This window comes from Oncorhynchus clarkii, chromosome 13 (genome assembly GCF_045791955.1).
Source record: "Oncorhynchus clarkii lewisi isolate Uvic-CL-2024 chromosome 13, UVic_Ocla_1.0, whole genome shotgun sequence".
Classification (NCBI taxonomy): Eukaryota; Metazoa; Chordata; class Actinopteri; order Salmoniformes; family Salmonidae; genus Oncorhynchus; species Oncorhynchus clarkii.
In genome coordinates this window covers 9,648,474-9,668,754 of record NC_092159.1, presented here as the reverse complement: position 1 = coordinate 9,668,754, position 20,281 = coordinate 9,648,474, and the positions used below count along the sequence as shown (strand labels likewise).

At 45.2% G+C, this 20,281-nt stretch overlaps 1 protein-coding gene across 1 annotated transcript in view; it reads right to left on the bottom strand.

Annotated features, from left to right (window-relative positions):
• Positions 1 to 19,439, bottom strand: part of LOC139424362 (slit homolog 1 protein-like) — a 116,529-nt gene extending 97,090 nt beyond the window's left edge. Inside the window, exon 1 of the mRNA XM_071176105.1 lies at positions 19,150 to 19,439. Within this exon, the coding sequence (XP_071032206.1) occupies positions 19,150 to 19,385 (236 nt within the window). The 5' untranslated portion in view covers positions 19,386 to 19,439. The remainder of the gene's footprint in view (positions 1 to 19,149) is intronic.
• Positions 19,440 to 20,281: the final 842 nt, after the last annotated feature.

Here is a 20,281-nt window from a genome sequence, read left to right as displayed (position 1 = left end):
CTGTTCCCAACCAAGGAGGGCCTACAGCAGCACCTAGATCTGTTCCCAACCAAGGAGGGCCTACAGCAGTACCTAGATCTGTTCCCAACCAAGGAGGGCCTACAGCAGCACCTAGATCTGTTCCCAACCAAGGAGGGCCTACAGCAGCACCTAGATCTGTTCCCAACCAAGGAGGGCCTACAGCAGCACCTAGATCTGTTCCCAACCAAGGAGGAACTACAGCAGCACCTAGATCTGTTCCCAATCAAGGAGGAACTACAGCAGCACCTAGATCTGTTCCCAACCAAGGAGGAACTACAGCAGCACCTAGATCTGTTCCCAACCAAGGAGGGCCTACAGCAGCACCTAGATCTGTTCCCAACCAAGGAGGAACTACAGCAGCACCTAGATCTGTTCCCAACCAAGGAGGGCCTACAGCAGCACCTAGATCTGTTCCCAACCAGGGAGGAACTACAGCAGCACCTAGATCTGTTCCCAACCAAGGAGGAACTACAGCAGCACCTAGATCTGTTCCCAACCAAGGAGGAACTACAGCAGCACCTAGATCTGTACCCAACCAAGGAGGGCCTACAGCAGCACCTAGATCTGTTCCCAACCAAGGAGGGCCTACAGCAGCACCTAGATCTGTTCCCAACCAAGGAGGAACTACAGCAGCACCTAGATCTGTTCCCAACCAAGGAGGAACTACAGCAGCACCTAGATCTGTTCCCAACCAAGGAGGAACTACAGCAGCACCTAGATCTGTACCCAACCAAGTAGGGCCTACAGCAGCACCTAGATCTGTTCCCAACCAAGGAGGAACTACAGCAGCACCTAGATCTTCTGCACAGATTCTGTCAGACCTGGACCCAGAAAGCAAATCTCAGTAAGACAAAGAGCACACAAAAAACTATACCTACTGTACCTCGGCCTAAACATCAGCGCCACGGGTAACTTTCACAAAGCTGTGAACGATCTGAGAGACGATCTGAGAGACAAGGCAAGAAGGGCCTTCTATGCCATCAAAAGGAACATATAATTTGACATCCCAATTAGGAGCTGGCTAAAAATACTTGAATCAGTTATAGAACCCATTGCCATTTATGGTTGTGAGGTCTGGGGTCCGCTTACCAACCAAGAATTCACAAAACGTGACAAACACCAAATTGAGACTATGCATGCAGACTTCTGCAAAAACATCCTCTGTGTACAACGTAAAACACCAAATAATGCATGCAGAGAAGAATTAGTCCGATACCCGCTAATTAACAAAAAGTTGTTAAATTCTGCAACCACCTAAAAGGAGGTGATTCCCAAACCTTCCATAACAAAGCCATCACCTACCGAGAGATGAACCTAGAGAAGAGTCCCCTAAGCAAGCTGGTCCTGGGGCTCTGTTCACAAACACAAACACACCCCACAGAGCCCCAGGACAGCAACTCTATTAGACCCAACCAAATCATGAGAAAACTAAAAGATAATTACTGGATACATTGGAAAGAATTTACCAAAAAATAGAGAACTGGAATCTGTCTCAGGCAAGCTCGTCATCCTCACCAAGGTCTTGACCCGACTGGAGTTCGATGCAGCGTTGTGAACAGAGTGTCCCATGGTGGCGGTGGGGTTATGGTATGGGCAGGCATAAGCTACGGAGAACAAGCACAATTATATTTTATTGATGGCAATTTTAATTCACAGAGATACCGGGATGAGATCCTGAGGCCCATTGTCGTGCCATTCATCTGCCGTCATCACCTCATGTTTCAGCACGGCCCCATGTCGCAAGGATCTATACACAATGTCCCAGTTCTTCCATGGCTTTCATACCAGACGTCACCCATTGAGCACGCTTGGGATGCTCTGGATGGACGTGTACGACAGAGTGTTCCAGTTCAAGCCATAATCCAACAACTTCGCACAGCCATTGAATAGGAGTCGGGACAACATTCCACAGGCCACAATCAACAGCCTGATCAACTCTATGTGAAGGAGATGTGTCGCACTGCATGAGGCAAATTGTGGTCACACCAGATACTGACTGGTATTCTGATCCACGCCCCTACCCTTTTTTTAGGGTATCTGTGACCAACAAATGCATATCTGTATTCCCAGTGATGTGAAATCCATAGATTAGGGCCTGATATGAACTCAGTAAAATCTTTGAAATTGTTGCATGTTGTGTTTACATTTTTGTGCATTCTACAACAAACCCCAAAATAAATTTGACAATAAATAGAATACCTGAATTCCTACTAAAATGCCTGAGCTCCATTATTTGTCCGTGCCAGTAAAATGTGCTATTATTCAGTCCATATCTGATGGATTTTTTAAAATCCGGTTTCACGAGCGCCCAGATGCTAGATTGATTAGCGGATTAAAACGAGTTGTCTGCACTGATTGGCCACACATGGGTCCTCTGCAGTGTGTGTGTGTGGGTGGGTGCGTGTGTGTGTCCATGTGTATTACCATCATCAAGATAAACACAATGAACTAACTGTTAATGTGTTATCTCTGTGGTTGTCTATCCTTCAATGGTCTGTGATGTGTGTCAGATGCAGCAAGTCACAGCTGCTCCTAAATACACTGGAACTACATGGAGCAGCTGCATAATCATTCTGCTGTTAGCACACTGACTAAACACACACGATGATTACAGGAGACAGTCACTGACTAAACACACACGATGATTACAGGAGACAGTCACTGACTAAAACACACATGATGATTACAGGAGACAGTCACTGACTAAACACACATGATGATTACAGGAGACAGTCACTGACTAAACACACACGATGATTACAGGAGACAGTCACTGACTAAACACACACGATGATTACAGGAGACAGTCACTGACTAAAACACACACGATGATTACAGGAGACAGTCACTGACTAAACACACACGATGATTACAGGAGACAGTCACTGACTAAACACACACGATGATTACAGGAGACAGTCACTGACTAAACACACACGATGATTACAGGAGACAGTCACTGACTAAAACACACATGATGATTACAGGAGACAGTCACTGACTAAACACACATGATGATTACAGGAGACAGTCACTGACTAAACACACACGATGATTACAGGAGACAGTCACTGACTAAACACACACAATGATTACAGGAGACAGTCACTGACTAAAACACACACGATGATTACAGGAGACAGTCACTGACTAAACACACACGATGATTACAAGAGACAGTCGAAATTGAGATCAGTCATACTTGAGTAAAAGTAAAGATACTTTAACATAAAATGAGAAAATAAGTAAAAAAGTAAAAGTCACCCAGTAAAATACAACTTGAGTAAAATTCTAAAAGTATTTGGTTTTAAATATACTTAAGTATCAAAATTAAATGTAATTGCTAAAATGTATAAGTCTAAATAATTTCAAATTACTTGTATTAATCAAACCAGACGGGTCTATTTTCTTGTTTTTTTAAATGGATAGCCAGGGGCACACTCCAACATTCAGATATAATTTACAAACGAAGCATCTGTGTTTAATGAGTCCGCCAGATCAGAGGCAGTAGGGATGACCAGGGATGTTCTCTTGATAAGTGTGACAATTGGACAATTTTCCTGTCCTGCTAAGCACAAAAAATATAACAAGTACTTTTGGGTGTCAGGGAAAATGTATGGAGTAAAAAGTATTTTTTATTTTTTTTAGGAATGTAATGAAGTGAAAGTAAGTACAGATACCCATTAAAACGACTTAAGTAGTACTTTTTACTTAAGTACTTTACACCACAGGGATAGAGTGACCGTCTAAGAAGTCATGTGACAGAGTGGAGCCAGAGGTATCAGCCCCCCACGGCGTCTCATCTCTGTCTAATCTATTTCCCTTTATCTCTCTTACCCCCTGCTAGCCGCCACCGCACGCTAACCGCTAATCCACTCTTGGCCGGGTTGACGATACAGCGGCATCACACGGTGAAAACATCGGAAGCCACTCATTTTGAATGGAAGGAAAGCGAGAGAAGCAGAGTGGGCGGGGTACTGTTTGGTGAAGTGAGCATGGTTGAGGGAGCTGAACGGAGTGGGACTAAAGTTAGGGAAAGCTTAATTCTATGCAATTCCTCCGCGATATCGCGGCGCGAGTGACCAATCGAAGCTTACTATAGCTTCCACCCCCTACTGGATTGGCTTACAGCGGCTGTTGATATGTAGCACTACTTAGCATGCTTGCTAGCTTGTTAGCACCCACGTGAGGGCGAAGCTAATGTGGCGAGGAGAGTTACCGCTGTATAGTTAACCTCGGCCGTCACACCTGTTTAGCAGCTCCGCCAGCAGCCAGAGCAGATAACACATACTAACATCACTACTGGCCCCTAAATGAACACCCAAACCAAATAACACATACTAACATCACTACTGGCCCCTAAATGAACACCCACACCAAATAACACATACTAACATCACTTCTAGCCCCTAAATGAACACCCAAACCAAATAACACATACTAACATCACTTCTAGCCCCTAAATGAACACCCAAACTCAAAAACACAAATGCACATGTATGAACACACAGAGAGCCAAGTGTCTATACATCATAAAAACACAGACAGATAAATAAAAGACACAGAGACATCTCAGAGTCACTACAGAAACATAGACACACACACACATACATACATACACACACACAGTGTGTGTTTTCCGTCTGGTGTGTGTGACCGCCGCCGGTGGCTCCAACCCTTGCAGAGATTTGTTTGGGTTTAAACTTCCAGGAGCTGAACAGAGATCCCCTTCTCTGATACCGAACACACACACAAACCGGAGGGATTTATTTAAGTTTCCCATAGTGGAGAAGGACAGGGGTCCAAGTCTGAGACTCAGAGTGGGGGTCCATGACCTTTGACCTCTTAATGACATGACAATAAGCTGGTGTCCACACACACACACTACAAGAAATCCCATTAGCTAGAGCAGACACTCTCTGTTAATAATACTGTAGTCCTTAACAAAAGGTAGAGAGAAATGGTCCCACTTTATAGAAAATGGCCAAAAACCCACAGCAGACACACTGGGATAGTCCTATAGTAGACACACTGGGATAGTCCTACAGTAGACACACTGGGATAGTCCTACAGTAGACACACTGGGATAGTCCCACAGTAGAGACACTGGGATAGTCCCACAGTAGACACACTGGGATAGACACACTGGGATAGTCACACTGGGATAGTTCCACAGTAGTCACACTGGGATAGTTCCACAGTAGTCACACTGGGATAGTTCCACAGTAGTCACACTGGGATAGTTCCACAGTAGTCACACTGGGATAGTCCCACAGTAGACACACTGGGATATTCCCACAGTAGACACACTGGGATAGTCCCACAGTAGACACACTGGGATAGTCCCACAGTAGTCACACTGGGATAGTCCCACAGTAGACACACTGGGATAGTCCCACAGTAGACACACTGGGATAGTCCCACAGTAGACACACTGGGATAGTCCCACAGTAGACACACTGGGATAGTCCCACAGTAGAGACACTGGGATAGTCCCACAGTAGACACACTGGGATAGACACACTGGGATAGTCACACTGGGATAGTTCCACAGTAGTCACACTGGGATAGTTCCACAGTAGTCACACTGGGATAGTTCCACAGTAGTCACACTGGGATAGTTCCACAGTAGTCACACTGGGATAGTCCCACAGTAGACACACTGGGATATTCCCACAGTAGACACACTGGGATAGTCCCACAGTAGACACACTGGGATAGTCCCACAGTAGTCACACTGGGATAGTCCCACAGTAGACACACTGGGATAGTCCCACAGTAGACACACTGGGATAGTCCCACAGTAGACACACTGGGATAGTCCCACAGTAGACACACTGGGATAGTCCCACAGTAGTCACACTGGGATAGTCCCACAGTAGAGACACTGGGATAGTCCCACAGTAGACACACTGGGATAGACACACTGGGATAGTCACACTGGGATAGTTCCACAGTAGTCACACTGGGATAGTTCCACAGTAGTCACACTGGGATAGTTCCACAGTAGTCACACTGGGATAGTTCCACAGTAGTCACACTGGGATAGTCCCACAGTAGACACACTGGGATATTCCCACAGTAGACACACTGGGATAGTCCCACAGTAGACACACTGGGATAGTCCCACAGTAGTCACACTGGGATAGTCCCACAGTAGACACACTGGGATAGTCCCACAGTAGACACACTGGGATAGTCCCACAGTAGACACACTGGGATAGTCCCACAGTAGACACACTGGGATAGTCCCACAGTAGACACACTGGGATAGTCCCACAGTAGACACACTGGGATAGTCCCACAGTAGACACACTGGGATAGTCCTACAGTAGTCAGGGAAAGCCAGGACTGACATAATGAAGTTCTTCTCAAATAAATGTGTGTAGTAGTTATATATATTTCTAAATGATAGATGTGTCATTCTGTTTTGTCTGACTACAATACCAACCCTCTATAATATCTACCACACTTGAACCTCACAATACCAACCCGCTATAATATCTACCCCACTTGAACCTAACAATACCAACCCTCTATAATATCTACCCCACTTGAACCTCACAATACCATCCCTCTATAATATCTACCCCACTTGAACCTCACAATACCAACCCTCTATAATATCTACCCCACTTGAACCTCACAATACCAACCCTCTTTAATATCTACCCCACTTGAACCTAACAATACCAACCCTCTATAATATCTACCCCACTTGAACCTAACAATACCAACCCTCTATAATATCTACCCCCACTTGAACCTCGCAATACCAACCCTCTATAATATCTACCCCACTTGAACCTCACAATACCAACCCTCTATAATATCTACCCCACAAGAACCTCACAATACCAACCCTCTATAATATCTACCCCACTTGAACCTCACAATACCAACCCTCTTTAATATCTACCCCACTTGAACCTAACAATACCAACCCTCTATAATATCTACCCCACTTGAACCTCACAATACCAACCCTCTTTAATATCTACCCCACTTGAACCTAACAATACCAACCCTCTATAATATCTACCCCACTTGAACCTAACAATACCAACCCTCTATAATATCTACCCCCACTTGAACCTCGCAATACCAACCCTCTATAATATCTACCCCACTTGAACCTAACAATACCAACCCTCTATAATATCTACCCCCACTTGAACCTCGCAATACCAACCCTCTATAATATCTACCCCACTTGAACCTCACAATACCAACCCTCTTTAATATCTACCCCACTTGAACCTAACAATACCAACCCTCTATAATATCTACCCCACTTGAACCTAACAATACCAACCCTCTATAATATCTACCCCCACTTGAACCTCGCAATACCAACCCTCTATAATATCTACCCCACTTGAACCTCACAATACCAACCCTCTATAATATCTACCGCACTTGAACCTCACAATACCAACCCTCTATAATATCTACCCCACTTGAACCTAACAATACCAACCCTCTATAATATCTACCCCACTTGAACCTCACAATACCAACCCTCTATAATATCTACCCCACTTGAACCCCACAATACCAACCCTCTATAATATCTACCCCACTTGAACCTAACAATACAAACCCTCTATAATATCTACCCCACTTGAACCCCACAATACCAACCCTCTATAATATCTACCCCACTTGAACCTAACAATACCAACCCTCTATTATATCTACCCCACTTGAACCCCACAATAAGGTTCAGTTTAGGTCCCATTTCAAATCAAACCAGCCTTTTGTTGTCAGCACTGCTTTGTTCAAAGTTGGAAGCATATTGCTGGCTGGTATGGACAATGTTGTCCCCCCTCCCTCCATCCCACCCCTCCATCCCTCCCCACTCAAATAACGGTTCCCGAGAGCCCAAGGCGTTAGCCATTTTTCACCGTTGCCTTGACAATACCCCAGGGAGTGGGGAGGAATATTGTTTGACTGGTGGAGTTACCATGATGAATCACCCTCTTATTGCCCCGGGACCCCACGGGAATACACACTGTGTGTGTGTGTGTGTGTGTGTGTGTGTGTGTGTGTGTGTGTGTGTGTGTGTGTGTGTGAGAGAGAGAGAAGGAGAGAGAGTTAGTGTGTGTTCCCAATCTACCTCCCTGACACAAAGATCACTTTACACTTGACATGCTAATTATCAGACAAGAGGTTTAACACACCCCACCCTGTAATGACCTACTACTACTACTGCTATTCTGACCCGTATTCACAATGCTTCTCACAACAAGACTGCTGATCTAGGATCAGTTTGGCTTTTCAGGTCATAATGAATAAGAGTTGAAACCTGATCCTTGATCAGCACTGCTAGATGAACCCTGGTTCAGTTCTGTTGGAGATTGAACCAACTCTATCAGACAACGACATGACTATGGCTGTCGTGGATGTACTGAGCTACTGTATTAGGGGATATCTTGTAGCTGGATCACCAACCCCCTTAGAGACCACAGTGACACCGGCACATTGTCGAACCTCCTCTGACTGTAGTCTAGTGGGTCAGGTCTTCATGCATGGCTTGACGAGGACAGGCAGAAGCGTTTGTATCTGACACAGGTCAGCTACTGTATCACTGAACAACACATCAGTGTTTCTGAATCCTGGTCCCGGGTACACAACGGGGGGCAGATCATTTTGGTTTTCCACTAGCACTACACATCTGATTCCACGAATCATCTCATCATCAAACCTTTGATTCGTGGAATCAGGTGTGTAGTGCCTCTAGCGGAAAAACTCAAACGCGACCCCCGGGATGAAGAACCTCTGGAATACAGTCATCATACTATGACATCATCATTGCTGTGATTCCTCTACAGAGAGAGGAATAGGGCACTGTGTCTAGAATACCCACTCAGAGGCTTCACTGACCCACAGACACACACTGCCCCCTGGGACCATTAATAATTCACACACATGCACTCCAGACCTGAGACAGACAGTACATGATGTTAAGCCTCCCCAAGATCCCAACCCTCACACACACCAAGAGGGACACAAACAAACACACAGAAGGAGGGGAGAGAGTGAGTGAGAGTGACACAGAGAGAGAGTGTGAGTGAGAGAGAGAGAGGAATGAGCCTGTTAATGCCCTATCGTGGCTAAGAAAGTACTGACTGTGTGTTCAGCTAGTGTGATTGGTGGGCATTGAGTAAGTGCACTAGGGCAGTGGTTCTCCAACCTCTCCTCACAGACCCTCAGACGTTTCACCCTTCTGTTGTAGCCCTGAACTATCTCACCTGATTTACCTAGTTGACGGTCTGATGATTAGTTGAATCAGCGGTGCTAGCTCTGGAATAGATTTTAAAAAACAAGGAACGACTTCGGGTCCCTGAGGAGAGGTTGGAGAACCCCTGCACAAGGGGTTGACTAACTGCACAGTACATGGGGAGTCTCTAGCTGGATATTACTGGTGTTGTAGACTATAGTAGAGAGAGTCTCTAGCTGGATATTACTGGTGTTGTAGACTATAGTAGAGAGTCTCTAGCTGGATATTACTGGTGTAGTAGACTATAGTAGAGAGTCTCTAGCTGGATATTACTGGTGTTGTAGACTATAGTAGAGAGTCTCTAGCTGGATATTACTGGTGTTGTAGACTATAGTAGAGAGAGTCTCTAGCTGGATATTACTGGTGTTGTAGACTATAGTAGAGAGAGTCTCTAGCTGGATATTACTGGTGTTGTAGACTATAGTAGAGAGAGTCTCTAGCTGGATATTACTGCTGTTGTAGACTATATTAGAGAGAGTCTCTAGCTGGATATTACTGGTGTTGTAGACTATAGTAGAGAGTGGTGTTGTAGACTATAGTAGAGAGAGTCTCTAGCTGGATATTACTGGTGTTGTAGACTATAGTAGAGAGAGTCTCTAGCTGGATATTACTGGTGTTGTAGACTATAGTAGAGAGTCTCTAGCTGGATATTACTGGTGTTGTAGACTATAGTAGAGAGAGTCTCTAGCTGGATATTACTGGTGTTGTAGACTATAGTAGAGAGAGTCTCTAGCTGGATATTACTGGTGTTGTAGACTATAGTAGAGAGTCTCTAGCTGGATATTACTGGTGTTGTAGACTATAGTAGAGAGTGGTGTTGTAGACTATAGTAGAGAGTCTCTAGCTGGATATTACTGGTGTTGTAGACTATAGTAGAGAGTCTCTAGCTGGATATTACTGGTGTTGTAGACTATAATAGAGAGTCTCTAGCTGGATATTACTGGTGTTGTAGACTATAGTAGAGAGTCTCTAGCTGGATATTACTGGTGTTGTAGACTATAGTAGAGAGTGGTGTTGTAGACTATAGTAGAGAGTCTCTAGCTGGATATTACTGGTGTTGTAGACTATAGTAGAGAGTCTCTAGCTGGATATTACTGGTGTTGTAGACTATAATAGAGAGTCTCTAGCTGGATATTACTGGTGTTGTAGACTATAGTAGAGAGAGTCTCTAGCTGGATATTACTGGTGTTGTAGACTATAGTAGAGAGAGTCTCTAGCTGGATACTACTGGTGTTGTAGACTATAGTAGAGAGAGTCTCTAGCTGGATATTACTGGTGTTGTAGACTATAGTAGAGAGAGTCTCTAGTTGGATATTACTGGTGTTGTAGACTATAGTAGAGAGTCTCTAGCTGGATATTACTGGTGTTGTAGACTATAGTAGAGAGAGTCTCTAGCTGGATATTACTGGTGTTGTAGACTATAGAAGAGAGAGTCTCTAGCTGGATATTACTGGTGTTGTAGACTATAGTAGAGAGTGGTGTTGTAGACTATAGTAGAGAGAGTCTCTAGCTGGATATTACTGGTGTTGTAGACTATAGTAGAGAGTCTCTAGCTGGATATTACTGGTGTTGTAGACTATAGTAGAGAGAGTCTCTAGCTGGATATTACTGGTGTTGTAGACTATAGTAGAGAGAGTCTCTAGCTGGATATTACTGGTGTTGTAGACTATAGTAGAGAGTCTCTAGCTGGATATTACTGGTGTTGTAGACTATAGTAGAGAGTCTCTAGCTGGATATTACTGGTGTTGTAGACTATAGTAGAGAGAGTCTCTAGCTGGATATTACTGGTGTTGTAGACTATAGTAGAGAGTGGTGTTGTAGACTATAGTAGAGAGAGTCTCTAGCTGGATATTACTGGTGTTGTAGACTATAGTAGAGAGTCTCTAGCTGGATATTACTGGTGTTGTAGACTATAGTAGAGAGAGTCTCTAGCTGGATATTACTGGTGTTGTAGACTATAGTAGAGAGAGTCTCTAGCTGGATATTACTGGTGTTGTAGACTATAGTAGAGAGAGTCTCTAGCTGGATATTACTGCTGTTGTAGACTATATTAGAGAGAGTCTCTAGCTGGATATTACTGGTGTTGTAGACTATAGTAGAGAGTGGTGTTGTAGACTATAGTAGAGAGAGTCTCTAGCTGGATATTACTGGTGTTGTAGACTATAGTAGAGAGAGTCTCTAGCTGGATATTACTGGTGTTGTAGACTATAGTAGAGAGTCTCTAGCTGGATATTACTGGTGTTGTAGACTATAGTAGAGAGAGTCTCTAGCTGGATATTACTGGTGTTGTAGACTATAGTAGAGAGAGTCTCTAGCTGGATATTACTGGTGTTGTAGACTATAGTAGAGAGTCTCTAGCTGGATATTACTGGTGTTGTAGACTATAGTAGAGAGTGGTGTTGTAGACTATAGTAGAGAGTCTCTAGCTGGATATTACTGGTGTTGTAGACTATAGTAGAGAGTCTCTAGCTGGATATTACTGGTGTTGTAGACTATAATAGAGAGTCTCTAGCTGGATATTACTGGTGTTGTAGACTATAGTAGAGAGTCTCTAGCTGGATATTACTGGTGTTGTAGACTATAGTAGAGAGTGGTGTTGTAGACTATAGTAGAGAGTCTCTAGCTGGATATTACTGGTGTTGTAGACTATAGTAGAGAGTCTCTAGCTGGATATTACTGGTGTTGTAGACTATAATAGAGAGTCTCTAGCTGGATATTACTGGTGTTGTAGACTATAGTAGAGAGAGTCTCTAGCTGGATATTACTGGTGTTGTAGACTATAGTAGAGAGAGTCTCTAGCTGGATACTACTGGTGTTGTAGACTATAGTAGAGAGAGTCTCTAGCTGGATATTACTGGTGTTGTAGACTATAGTAGAGAGAGTCTCTAGTTGGATATTACTGGTGTTGTAGACTATAGTAGAGAGTCTCTAGCTGGATATTACTGGTGTTGTAGACTATAGTAGAGAGAGTCTCTAGCTGGATATTACTGGTGTTGTAGACTATAGAAGAGAGAGTCTCTAGCTGGATATTACTGGTGTTGTAGACTATAGTAGAGAGTGGTGTTGTAGACTATAGTAGAGAGAGTCTCTAGCTGGATATTACTGGTGTTGTAGACTATAGTAGAGAGTCTCTAGCTGGATATTACTGGTGTTGTAGACTATAGTAGAGAGAGTCTCTAGCTGGATATTACTGGTGTTGTAGACTATAGTAGAGAGAGTCTCTAGCTGGATATTACTGGTGTTGTAGACTATAGTAGAGAGTCTCTAGCTGGATATTACTGGTGTTGTAGACTATAGTAGAGAGTCTCTAGCTGGATATTACTGGTGTTGTAGACTATAGTAGAGAGAGTCTCTAGCTGGATATTACTGGTGTTGTAGACTATAGTAGAGAGTGGTGTTGTAGACTATAGTAGAGAGAGTCTCTAGCTGGATATTACTGGTGTTGTAGACTATAGTAGAGAGTCTCTAGCTGGATATTACTGGTGTTGTAGACTATAGTAGAGAGTCTCTAGCTGGATATTACTGGTGTTGTAGACTATAGTAGAGAGAGTCTCTAGCTGGATATTACTGGTGTTGTAGACTATAGTAGAGAGAGTCTCTAGCTGGATATTACTGGTGTTGTAGACTATAGTAGAGTCTCTAGCTGGATATTACTGGTGTTGTAGACTATAGTAGAGAGAGTCTCTAGCTGGATATTACTGGTGTTGTAGACTATAGTAGAGAGAGTCTCTAGCTGGATATTACTGGTGTTGTAGACTATAATAGAGAGTCTCTAGCTGGATATTACTGGTGTTGTAGACTATAGTAGAGAGAGTCTCTAGCTGGATATTACTGGTGTTGTAGACTATAGTAGAGAGTCTCTAGCTGGATATTACTGGTGTTGTAGACTATAGTAGAGAGTCTCTAGCTGGATATTACTGGTGTTGTAGACTATAGTAGAGAGAGTCTCTAGCTGGATATTACTGGTGTTGTAGACTATAGTAGAGAGAGTCTCTAGCTGGATATTACTGGTGTTGTAGACTATAGTAGAGTCTCTAGCTGGATATTACTGGTGTTGTAGACTATAGTAGAGAGAGTCTCTAGCTGGATATTACTGGTGTTGTAGACTATAGTAGAGAGAGTCTCTAGCTGGATATTACTGGTGTTGTAGACTATAATAGAGAGTCTCTAGCTGGATATTACTGGTGTTGTAGACTATAGTAGAGAGAGTCTCTAGCTGGATATTACTGGTGTTGTAGACTATAGTAGAGAGAGTCTCTAGCTGGATATTACTGGTGTTGTAGACTATAGTAGAGAGGGTCTCTAGCTGGATATTACTGGTGTTGTAGACTATAGTAGAGAGAGTCTCTAGCTGGATATTACTGGTGTAGTAGACTATAGTAGAGAGTCTCTAGCTGGATATTACTGGTGTTGTAGACTATAGTAGAGAGAGTCTCTAGCTGGATATTACTGGTGTTGTAGACTATAGTAGAGAGAGTCTCTAGCTGGATATTACTGGTGTTGTAGACTATAGTAGAGAGGGTCTCTAGCTGGATATTACTGGTGTTGTAGACTATAGTAGAGAGAGTCTCTAGCTGGATATTACTGGTGTAGTAGACTATAGTAGAGAGTCTCTAGCTGGATATTACTGGTGTTGTAGACTATAGTAGAGAGAGTCTCTAGCTGGATATTACTGGTGTTGTAGACTATAGTAGAGAGTCTCTAGCTGGATATTACTGGTGTTGTAGACTATAGTAGAGAGAGTCTCTAGCTGGATATTACTGGTGTTGTAGACTATAGTAGAGAGAGTCTCTAGCTGGATATTACTGGTGTTGTAGACTATAATAGAGAGTCTCTAGCTGGATATTACTGGTGTAGTAGACTATAGTAGAGAGAGTCTCTAGCTGGATATTACTGGTGTTGTAGACTATAATAGAGAGTCTCTAGCTGGATATTACTGGTGTAGTAGACTATAGTAGAGAGAGTCTCTAGCTGGATATTACTGGTGTTGTAGACTATAGTAGAGAGAGTCTCTAGCTGGATATTACTGGTGTTGTAGACTATAGTAGAGAGAGTCTCTAGCTGGATATTACTGGTGTTGTAGACTATAGTAGAGAGAGTCTCTAGCTGGATACTACTGGTGTTGTAGACTATAGTAGAGAGAGTCTCTAGCTGGATATTACTGGTGTTGTAGACTATAGTAGAGAGAGTCTCTAGTTGGATATTACTGGTGTTGTAGACTATAGTAGAGAGTCTCTAGCTGGATATTACTGGTGTTGTAGACTATAGTAGAGAGAGTCTCTAGCTGGATATTACTGGTGTTGTAGACTATAGTAGAGAGAGTCTCTAGCTGGATATTACTGGTGTTGTAGACTATAGTAGAGAGTGGTGTTGTAGACTATAGTAGAGAGAGTCTCTAGCTGGATATTACTGGTGTTGTAGACTATAGTAGAGAGTCTCTAGCTGGATATTACTGGTGTTGTAGACTATAGTAGAGAGAGTCTCTAGCTGGATATTACTGGTGTTGTAGACTATAGTAGAGAGAGTCTCTAGCTGGATATTACTGGTGTTGTAGACTATAGTAGAGAGAGTCTCTAGCTGGATATTACTGGTGTTGTAGACTATAGTAGAGAGTGGTGTTGTAGACTATAGTAGAGAGAGTCTCTAGCTGGATATTACTGGTGTTGTAGACTATAGTAGAGAGTCTCTAGCTGGATATTACTGGTGTTGTAGACTATAGTAGAGAGTCTCTAGCTGGATATTACTGGTGTTGTAGACTATAGTAGAGAGTCTCTAGCTGGATATTACTGGTGTTGTAGACTATAGTAGAGAGAGTCTCTAGCTGGATATTACTGGTGTAGTAGACTATAGTAGAGAGTCTCTAGCTGGATATTACTGGTGTTGTAGACTATAGTAGAGAGAGTCTCTAGCTGGATATTACTGGTGTTGTAGACTATAGTAGAGAGTCTCTAGCTGGATATTACTGGTGTTGTAGACTATAGTAGAGAGAGTCTCTAGCTGGATATTACTGGTGTTGTAGACTATAGTAGAGAGAGTCTCTAGCTGGATATTACTGGTGTTGTAGACTATAATAGAGAGTCTCTAGCTGGATATTACTGGTGTAGTAGACTATAGTAGAGAGAGTCTCTAGCTGGATATTACTGGTGTTGTAGACTATAATAGAGAGTCTCTAGCTGGATATTACTGGTGTAGTAGACTATAGTAGAGAGAGTCTCTAGCTGGATATTACTGGTGTTGTAGACTATAGTAGAGAGAGTCTCTAGTTGGATATTACTGGTGTAGTAGACTATAGTAGAGAGAGTCTCTAGCTGGATATTACTGGTGTTGTAGACTATAGTAGAGAGAGTCTCTAGCTGGATATTACTGCTGTTGTAGACTATATTAGAGAGAGTCTCTAGCTGGATATTACTGGTGTTGTAGACTATAGTAGAGAGTGGTGTTGTAGACTATAGTAGAGAGAGTCTCTAGCTGGATATTACTGGTGTTGTAGACTATAGTAGAGAGAGTCTCTACCTGGATATTACTGGTGTTGTAGACTATAGTAGAGAGTCTCTAGCTGGATATTACTGGTGTTGTAGACTATAGTAGAGAGTGGTGTTGTAGACTATAGTAGAGAGAGTCTCTAGCTGGATATTACTGGTGTTGTAGACTATAGTAGAGAGAGTCTCTAGCTGGATATTACTGGTGTTGTAGACTATAGTAGAGAGAGTCTCTAGCTGGATATTACTGGTGTTGTAGACTATAGTAGAGAGAGTCTCTAGCTGGATATTACTGGTGTTGTAGACTATAATAGAGAGTCTCTAGCTGGATATTACTGGTGTTGTAGACTATAGTAGAGAGAGTCTCTAGCTGGATATTACTGGCGTTGTAGACTATAGTAGAGAGTCTCTAGCTGGATATTACTGGTGTTGTAGACTATAGTTGTCACGCCCTGGTCTAAGTATTTTGTGTTTTCTTTATTATTTTGGTCAGGCCAGGGTGTGACATGGGCTAATTATGTGGTGTGTTTTGTATTGGGGTTTTTGTAGGTATTGGGATTGTGGTATAGTGGGGTTGTCTAGAAAAGTCTATGGTTGACTGGAGTGGTTCTCAATCAGAGGCACGTGTTTATCGTTGTCTCTGATTGGGAACCATATTTAGGCAGCCATATTCTTTGAGTGTTTCGTGGGTGATTGTTCCTGTCTCTGTGTTTGTTTGCACCAGATAAGGCTGTTTAGGTTTTCACGTTACGTTTATTGTTTTGTATAGTTCGTGTTTATCTTTTATTAAACATGAATCGAAATAACCACGCTGCATTTTGGTCCGCCTCTCCTTCACCGGAAGAAAACCTTAACAGAATCACCCACCACAACAGGACCAAGCGGCGTGGTGACAGGCAGCGGCAGCAGGAGCTACGAAGTCTGGAGTACACGACTTAGGAGGAAATAGACAGGTGGGCAGTCGACCCAGGGAGAGTGCCGGAGCCCGCCTGGGAATCGCTGGAGCAGTGCGAGGAGAGTTATAGGAGAATGGAGTTGGAGAGACGAGCACGGCGGCGCGGATGGAAGCCCGAGAGTCAGTCCCAAAAATGTATTGGGGGGGAGGCACAGGGAGAGTGTGGCAGAGTCAGGAGTCAGACCTGAGCCAACTCCCCCTGTTTATCGTAAGGAGCCAAGGAGGAAACCAGAACCAGACCCGGTGTTGGAGGTGAGCGAAGCAGAGACTGTGAAGAAGTTAATGGGGAAATTGGAAGAGAGAGTTATGAGGGAGTTGCTGTGTTGGTGCATGAGGCACGGAATTCGCCCGACGGAGCGTGTCGGGGATTTGATGGCACCTGGGTCAGCTCTCCATACTCGTCCTGAGGTGCGTGCTAGTCGGCTGGTGAAGATGGTGCCAGCCTCACGCACCAGGCCTCCTGTGCACCTCCCTAGACTTGCACGTCCTGTGCCAGCTCAGCGCTACAGTGCGCCTAGCAGTGCTAACCGTGGCGGGCGTGGTACTGGTCAGGCACCGTGTTATGCGGTGGAACGCACGGTGTCCCCAGTACGCGTGCTTAGCCCGGTACGCTACATCTCAGCTCCTCATATCTGCCGGGCTAGGGTGAAGATCCAGCCAGGGCGGTTGGTGCCAGCCCTGCTCTCAAGATCTCCAGTACGCCTTCACGGTCCGGTCCATCCAGTGCCACCTCCACACACCAGCCCTCCGGTGGCAGCTCCCCGCGCCAGGCTTCCTGTACGTGTCCTCGGCCCAGTACCACCAGTGCCAGCACCACGCATCAGGCCTACAGTGCGACTCGCCTGTCCAGCGCTGTCGGAGCCTTCCTCCTCTCCAGGGCTGCCGGAGTCTCCCGCCTGTTCAGCGCTGCCGGAGTCTCCCGCCTGTTCAGCGCAGCCAGAACTGCCAGTCTGCAAGGAGCAGCCAGAGCTGCCAGTCTGCAAGGAGCTGCCAGTCTGCATGGAGCAGCCAGAGCTGCCAGTCAGCATGGAGCAGCCAGAGCCGCCAGTCAACATGGAGCAGCCAGAGCCGCCAGTCAGCATGGAGCAGCCAGAGCCGCCAGTCAGCATGGAGCAGCCAGAGCCGCCAGTCAGCATGGAGCAGCCAGAGCCGCCAGTCAGCATGGAGCAGCCAGAGCCGCCAGTCTGCCAGGATCCGCCAGTCAGCCAGGATCTGCCATAACCACCAGCTAGCCAGGATCTGCCAGAGCCATCTACCTGCCTGAGCTTCCTCTCAGTCCCAAGCTTCCTCTCAGTCCCGAGCTGCCCCTCAGTCCCGAGCTGCCCCTCAGTCCCGAGCTGCCCCTCAGTCCCGAGCTGCCCCTCAGTCCCGAGCTGCCCCTCAGTCCCGAGCTGCCCCTCAGTCCCGAGCTGCCCCTCAGTCCCGAGCTGCCCCTCAGTCCCGAGCTGCCCCTCATTCCGGAGGTGCCCCTCAGTCCAGTGGGGCCCTTGGTTAGGGTTACTAGGCCAAGGTTGGCGGCGAGGGTCGCATATCTAAGGACGCATATTAAGTGGACTAAGACTTTGTTGGAGTGGGGTCCACGTCCCGCGACCGGAGCCGCCACCGTGGACAGACGCCCACCCGGACCCTCCCCTATGGGTTTATGTGTGCGGCCGGGAGTCCGCACCTTGGGGGGAGGGGGTTCTGTCACGCCCTGGTCTAAGTATTTTGTGTTTTCTTTATTATTTTGGTCAGGCCAGGGTGTGACATGGGTTAATTATGTGGTGTGTTTTGTATTGGGGTTTTTGTAGGTATTGGGATTGTGGTATAGTGGGGTTGTCTAGAAAAGTCTATGGTTGCCTGGGTGGTTCTCAATCAGAGGCAGGTGTTTATCGTTGTCTCTGATTGGCAACCATATTTAGGCAGCCATATTCTTTGAGTGTTTCGTGGGTGATTGTTCCTGTCTCTGTGTTTGTTTGCACCAGATAAGGCTGTTTAGGTTTTCACGGTTTGTATAGTTCGTTTTTATCTTTTATTAAACATGTATCTAAATAACCACGCTGCATTTTGGTCCGCCTCTCTTTCACCGGAAGAAAACCGTAACAATAGTGGAGAGAGTCTCTAGTTGGATATTACTGGTGTTGTAGACTATAGAGAGAGTCTGGTCAAAAGTAGTGCACTAAATTGGGAATAGGGTGCAATTTGGGATGCATCCTATATAAGGGACAAGGGGTCAAGTGGAAAGGCACTGGTATTGTTACAACCCTGAGCTGAATGTGTTTGAAGTTAACTAGACTGGCATACACCATGGGGACATGGTATGCCACACAGGAACCCACACACACACAGGCAATAAGTCACATTGATAGTTTGTTACACACACTACAACACGCTCATAAACAGGGGAACACACACACCCCGCCAGTACTCACAGTCTCTCTGTGCTCCTGGGGATATTCTTGGGGATGTTCCGGACCCCCAGGCCGTGGCAGTCCACCGTGGCTCCCACACAGGTACACAGAGAAGGGCATGCCTCCACCCCGCCAGCCCCCAGCAGGCACCCCCACAGCAGCAGCCACTGCCCAGCCCGGGCCACCCCAACGTGGTCTAGCCTGGCTCCACAGCCCCCTGACCCGGCTCCAGCCATGGATCTCCTTGGCATGGCCATCCTCTCCTCCAGCCCCAAAGCACCAGCAACCAGAGACAAGGCTCCTCTACCTCAACCCCACTCAGGGCTCCAGAGACCTGGGTTACTGCGGCTAGCAAGATCCCCTGACCAGAGACCAAGTGGAGGGTTGAAAATGGTCCAAATGTTCCTAATAGAAAAGGGAAGATCAGAAAACCACCTTCTGGAAACAGAGAGGTGAAGTAGTCAGTCCTCAGATGACCGGTCACTGATACTTCATCCCAGCCTGGCTTTAAAACCAGACGTTCTCTTTATTATCTGGTTTAGACCTCTGTCCAAAAAGCTTTCCTTCTTTCTATCTCCCTCTCGTGCTTTCGTCTTCTTGGTTGTGCTCCCTCTCTCTCTCTCTCCTCTCTGCTGTACAGTGCTCCTCTTCCCTTCAGCTTTCATTGACTCATTGTGCTCTCTGCCTGTAGAAGAGGGAACAGTGAACGACCAAAAAAAAGGACTCTCACCCTCCCTCTCTCTCTCAGCAATCATCCATCAAAAGGTTCTACAAATAATAGCTCCTCCCACACAACACCCCCGCAAGCCACACACACACACAGGCACACACCTCCCAGAACCCTGTGTGAACTCACATCCATTCTCTCTCTCTCCTGGCAGCAGCAGTAGTAGTGAGAGCCACTTCCAGTGACAGTAGCCTCTCTCCCTTCCTGTGCTGCCCGCTTTTGGTCTCCTCCCCTGGGGGGGAACACAGCGCGAGGCTGCATGGGCCTGGATGTAGAGGGGGGAATACCCTACTCTCTCAATTATCTCTATTTTCCCTCTACCATGGAATGGTGGCTTCGATAAACGTTTCATGTAGTTAACTGTATAAATGAATTTAAATAAATTTGTATTACTGTATTTAGTTACTGTATTGCAGGATTGGAAAG